The sequence below is a fragment of the Anomaloglossus baeobatrachus genome, chromosome 4 (genome assembly GCF_048569485.1).
Source record: "Anomaloglossus baeobatrachus isolate aAnoBae1 chromosome 4, aAnoBae1.hap1, whole genome shotgun sequence".
NCBI classification, from domain to species: Eukaryota; Metazoa; Chordata; class Amphibia; order Anura; family Aromobatidae; genus Anomaloglossus; species Anomaloglossus baeobatrachus.
The window spans coordinates 692,176,930-692,183,474 of NC_134356.1; the positions used below are offsets into that span (position 1 = coordinate 692,176,930).

At 33.6% G+C, this 6,545-nt stretch overlaps 1 protein-coding gene across 1 annotated transcript; it reads right to left on the reverse strand.

Annotated features, from left to right (window-relative positions):
• Positions 1–735: 735 nt before the first annotated feature.
• Positions 736–1,722, reverse strand: LOC142302973 (olfactory receptor 5G9-like). The gene has a single exon (XM_075344074.1). The coding sequence runs from the start codon at positions 1,720–1,722 to the stop codon at positions 736–738; it is 987 nt and encodes a 328-aa protein (XP_075200189.1).
• Between the last annotated feature and the right edge of the window lie 4,823 nt (positions 1,723–6,545).

The window sequence follows — 6,545 nt, forward strand, 5'->3', positions numbered from 1 at the left end:
GTAACGATTGCGGGGGTTCCTGCACTCTACCAAAGAGATCACAGCCGGGTTAAAAAATTTGGGGAAAATAAACAAAAAAAAAAATAATTCAATAAATATGTATATTTATGTGAAAAAATAAAAATGAAACAAAAAAACTGTATATATTTGGTATTTCCACGTCCGTAACAACCCAAGCTATAAAACTCTCATACTAGTTAACCCCTTCAGTGAACACGGTAAAAAAAAAATAAAAAATGTAGCAAAAACGTTTTCATCATACACCTGCCCAAAAAAGTGTAATAAAACGCAATCAAAAAGTCACATGTAAAAAAACATGTACAGCTGAAAACGTCATCTTGTCCAGCAAAAAATAAGCTGCCATAGAGCTGTTTAAAAAAAAAAAAATTGTAGCTCTCAGAATACAGCAATGCAAAAACTATTTTCTTTTTAAAAAAAAAAAAAAAACGTAAAAAGATATCAGCCTAAATTTACCGCTATCATGAAGTATAATATGTCATAAAAAAACAATGTTAGAATCACTGGGCTCTATTCAAGCATTCCAGAGTTATAACCTGTCAAAGTGACACTGGTGAGAATTGCAAAAAATGGCACGGTCAGAAGGGAAATTTAGTGACCAGGGTGAAGGGGTTAAGAACATAGAAAAGTGTTATAAGATTGTGTTAAATGTAATAAAAATCTATTTTCTGAGCTATTAGATTTATCTTCTTTATCCATTGCAACAGAGACTAATTTTTAGATAAAATCATCTGATCTGAGATATTTCTGAATAGTTTCCTGCACGGCTTTCTTAATGTCTTTATTTCTAAAGCTATAAATGATGGGATTGATTAATGGTGTAAATACAGTGTAGAACAAGGATATAACTTTAGTAATTTCTGAAGTTTCTTCACTTGTTGGAAGAACATACACACTGAAGAGAGTCAGGTAAAATATGGAGACCACAGTGAGGTGGGAGCTGCAGGTGGAGAAGGCTTTCTGTCTACCGATATTAGACTGAATCTGTAAGACGACACGGACAATGTTACCATAGGAGAGAACAATTATTATGCTGGGAATTATCAGTAGTAGAATACTTTGTAAATACTGATGTAGTTTTAAAGGAAATAAATCAGAACAGGCAATGTCCAGTAAGGGAACAACATCACAGAAGAAATGGTCAATGATATTCAACCCACAGAACTTCAGCCTTGACATTAATATTGTGTCAATGAATGCAATGAAAAAATTTAAAAACCAAAATACAATGACCAAATTCACACAAATTGAACTTGTCATGATAGAGACGTAATGGAGTGGATTACAGATGGCCACATATCGGTCGTAGGACATCACTGTGAGGAGAAGACATTCATATCCTTCAGCAGTACAGAAGAAATACAACTGAGCCATACAGCCAATAAAAGTAATAGTCCCCCCATTATTCAGAACAATATAAAACATGTAGGGGACAATGTCTGTGGGTAACAAGATGTCGCTGATTGACAGTTGTGAGATGAAGAAATACATTGGGGTGTGGAGGTTTTTGCTGATGGACACCAGGGCGATGATGAGGAGATTTCCACATAATGTCCCACAATAAATCACCAGGAGAAGAAAAAACAAGAAAATTCTACAATTCTGACTGACTTGAAATCCTAAAAGAAAAATCTCATTCCCCGAAGTCACATTGTTCTCCTGTACCCAAAGCAAAATAATATTCCAAATAAGTTTAAACCCCATATTTTTTATTTCTTAAAATTATATTTAGCATTACACAAGGATGATTTGAAGGTACAAATGTTAATGAAAAAGTTAAAAAATAAAGGAAAGTTCATGAAAGTCCATTACATATCGGTAAGTTCGAACTTCAAAGTAAATCCCAATATATTTAGTGCCATAATCTAAACTATTTTGTAAGATACTTGAATTAAAAATCTCTTATCCTGTTTTAACCACACAAACTGCCTTATTTTTTTCATTTCATATTTGATGATGTGTTGTTTCAGACCCCTAGTGCATGCTGGGAAACTGAAATGAAGTGTCACCAGTGACTTCAGTTTCAGAGGGTGGGCTGGTTCCAGTGCGATGTGCACAATGACAGTGCATTCACTAATTCCCACTCAGATCAGCAGTACTGAGCCGACAACAAAGCTCAATATCAGAATGTCCAGCAAGGAGAGACCAATGCTGTCCCCATAAATAATATCACTGGTCTCTGTAGTTCAGGCATCCTGACATAGAGCTATCTTCATTATTACAGTTCTGAGTTTGCAAAATTGAGAGTCATTTTGCAGGTACAAGCTCAGCCTCTGAAATGAGCATCAGTAATGACTAATGATGTGCAACTGTGCTTAGCACTGCTCAATACTCGATTGGGCAGTAGAGTGCTTGGGTATTCATGGTGCTCAGCTCAGTATTGTGGGTGCTGACATCTGTCATCTGTGAAATAATGAGCACAGAGCACATGCTTGCTTTACTGCAGAATGGGAGTAGGCACCTCAGTGAGAGCCATTCGTAGTCTCTGAATTGATATTCCCAGTGAAAAAATAACAATCTCCATCATAGTATGACCAAATAAAATAAATCCCCACCCTTCCTCCCACTGGAGATGCTCTGTTTATGGCTAGCTGTACCTAGGTGGAGACCCGAACAGACCAATCATTGATTTTCCATAATGCTTGTTACTTGTGTCAAGCTCATCTGAGTGTCTAACTACCTCGAATAAATTAACAAGCATTTGAGCATTTTAGTGTTTCTCGATGACTACTAATGATGCTTCATTTGGGGGAGGGGTAAAGGCTGCACCAGTAACCGCAACCTCTTCCCCTCGATGATACTTTGTTTTACAAGCATGCACTGAGAATTTCAAACAAAATATCATAAAAAATAAAGTGAAAAAACATAGAAAAGCAATTAGTATATTAGAAAATAGTTTAGAATATGACAAATTTTATAGGAATTTAGGAAGAAAGCTATTTGGGATTTTGGACCACCCCTTTAAAAATTAATAAATGTTATGAATAAAAAAAGCACTCCTATTACATTTTTTTATTACCCTAATATATTGCAGTCTGTGTTCTTATAATTGCTCATTTTGCCCTTCTACACTGTTACATTCTCTTGTATTCTATTAGGTCTATGACATCAAATGATTAAAAACTGACTAGCTGAATCCTTCTAAGCTCTACATAGACAAATAAAGTATTTTTTCCCTGCATGTGTCATCATTGAAAACATGCCAGGCAGGATGAGGAAGGGGCAGCCGAGTCAGAAGTTTATGAGGGGAATGATTTAAGCTATGCAGGGAAAGTAAACTTCCTGTTTCTACATAAAGCAGAGAAAAGAGAAGAAACAACTGGGTAGAAAGGCAAGATGATCAATTATAAGCACAGAGAGCTATGGTATGATGACCACAATATATTAAGAGGATATAAACCTTGATGGTAGTGAATCTTTAAAAGAAGGGCAGTGCAATTTTAGCAATGTTAATTTTCTCAATTTGTTTTGTCCCAAATTTTCAGAAACTTCACAATAATGTTTTTTCTGAATAGGTCATAAAATTTGCCTTGAGTGTTAACATTTTCATTTAATCTGTCATTTGGTTAGTTGTATTGATCAGAAAACCATGGCCCTGATTCATCATTTACAACTTACAAAGGTCACTTCTCTTTTTTTTGCTTGTAAAAATTACTATAATTTTTTAAGCTGAATTTTCAAAATGGCATATGCGGTTAAGAAGTTAATTGCAAAAAGTAAAATGCTCTTTAATTTTATCTTTAACACCATTTTACAACATTTTAAACTCCAAAAGTCACACGTTTTTTAATAAGTTATTTTTTGGTCAAAAAATGTGCCAAATTGGAAACTTCTCCAGAAGCTTTACTTCTGGCAAGGACTGGAGTGATTTGTGCAAAAAATAAATAAATAAAAATGTATGACTTTTGATAAAAGTCAAGCGCCATGAATCTGTCTAAAACATCTGGTTAATCAGAATTGTCAAGAAAATTTTAAAAAGTAATTAAAAAGGAAAGTCAACTTTAAAAATGGTGCAAAAGAGAGATTTAAGTACAAATAATAGGGGAAACATTTACTGAAGAAGAGGGGAGAAGATTCACTGATGAATCAGGGCCAATGATTGGACAAAACATTACTGTTAAGTTGTTGTAAAGAAAAGAATAGATAAATAAATACATAGATCAATAGCTAAACAACTATAAATAACTAAACAACATAAAGTTATGTGAAATACATAAAAAATAAGGGTTTCCTTACTATTTCAAAAACAAATATTTAATACTAATTATATATAACATTATTCCTTCCTGTGGATGTTGTTGCCAAAATTTTACTTTACAAACATAAATAATTAAAGGTAATTCTAAAAATAATAGATTTTTCTCACTAAGTGATACAATGTCAAATATTTCACTTACATGAAACTCCATATTTAAGTATTTCCTTTATTTGCCTTTTAATCATGTGTTTCTTAATCAAAAGTTACAAAAGAAATAAGTCTGCAGGGAGCAAAACAAAAAGTTTTCTTGGTGTATCTTAGGAAAATGAGGAATTTGGTAAATTGGTAATATGTGTAAAATCCATCCCTGTATCTTGTACTTGTTCCCAAGTATAATGTCACGTTCACACGATCAGTATTTGGTCAGTATTTTACATCAGTATTTGTAAGCCAAAATCAGGAGTGGTACAATCAGTATAAAAGTATAATAGAAACAGGTACAACAATTCTGCTTTATTTACCCACTCCTGATTTTGATTTACAAATACGGATGTAAATTCCTGACCAAATACTGAACATGTGAACGAGGCTTTACAGCTCTTTCTGCTGCATCTTCCAAATTTCAAGATACATTTTGATAAATGAACAAATGTAAAGACAGAATCCACACACAATATAAACTTATCATAGGATCACAACTAAGCCTTATATACTGTATGATGTTACTGTACAGATATGATTAGTTGGGTCTACAGACACTCCGCAGATTGGGTATTTTTAGCTCTATATATGTTCCAGTAATGGGTCATTCGGGGGCTGTTCCTGTCTCTCCTTTATTACCAGGAGAGTGAATCCCATAATGTTTAATTAAAATTATACAAAATAAAATCAAATAAAGAAATGTTACACTACATTATTTGTGCTTTTATATTAGATATCATTACATTATTTATTTGCAATAAAGTGGTAATATTTAACTAATGCAACTGAATATTATTAAATATTCCAACCACACCATTTTGTACAAGGCCTAAAAAAACGAAAGAAAAGAGCATGTGCCAATTAATTACCAACTTGTATTATTTTCTATGCAATGTCCTGTCCATTGTTTGGTCGTTGTTTTCTGTGTACTATCCAATTGATAATTTAACATATAAAGATAAAATAACTTTTTGCTGCTGCCTTATTCATCTATTACAGTGATAATACTCTTCGTCTGAATTTGAAGAACTATTCTAAGGATGTTGTCGATGGACAAAGCTGGATACGAGCACTACATTCCTGATATTCATCTGGAGGAGCATAATGACTATTGTTTCAGTTAAACCTTGTATAGAAGACATAAAAATTGTTGGGTGGTTAACCTGCCTAGGCGATTAAAACAGACCACAACCTCAAATCTTTACAAGTACTTAGTAAATTCTCTCTGGCTTTTCTTTTACCTTCTTAAAACATCACCGCTTTGTCCAGGTCCATAATATTCAGTAGTTTGTGTTTAAAACACTTTTGTAAAATTGCAAGAAGAATATCAATGGGATTCAATCCCAGCAACTCTTTGGAATCTTCCAGAACGTCTTCTGAAATCAAGTCTGTGTGGACTTTGAGGCATGCTTGGGATACTTATACCTTGTGCTTGATTTACTTCATCTTGCTTTCCATGCACTGTAGGTGTTCAGTGCCAGAGGAAAAAAAGATCCAGTTTTATCATTAAATCCACAGAAAAGGACCCCAAATGTCTGAGGCTTGTTAACAGTAGATGATTTTGAGCAAATTTCATCTTTTTTTTTGTGTATTCTTGGTCAGTAGAGGAGACATCTTGCAGCTTAGCATGGATCCCTTCAGTGTTAAGGATGTTCCTTATTGCACAAACTGAAACTTAAGTTGGCACCAAAATTTCTGCCATCATTTAGCAATTAGGAACCACTTCATTTATCAGGTGGCACTTTGTGGCATCCTCCTCATTGTGTCATTTTTATGCGTAAGAAAAATATAAATGCAACACTTGTTTTTACTCCCATTTTTCATGAGCTGAACACTATGATCTATGATTTTTCTTATGTATTCAAGTCAAATTTGTGAACAATAATTAAAAAACTCCTTTTGTTTACATAGAAAAAGTCTTAAATGTTTAACTTCAGCTCATAAAAAATGAAAGCAAAAAACAAAAGTGTTGCATTTATATTTTTGTTCAGTAAATGTATTGCAGAGATTGATATGTACATCCCGGTGTAAGTGTATAGTGTAAAGAAAAGGATAAATGTGAGTGGAAACTTTCTGCAGTCTTTGGGAGGCAAAAAAAAACAAATCAAAATCAGGTCAAGGTTTCTTC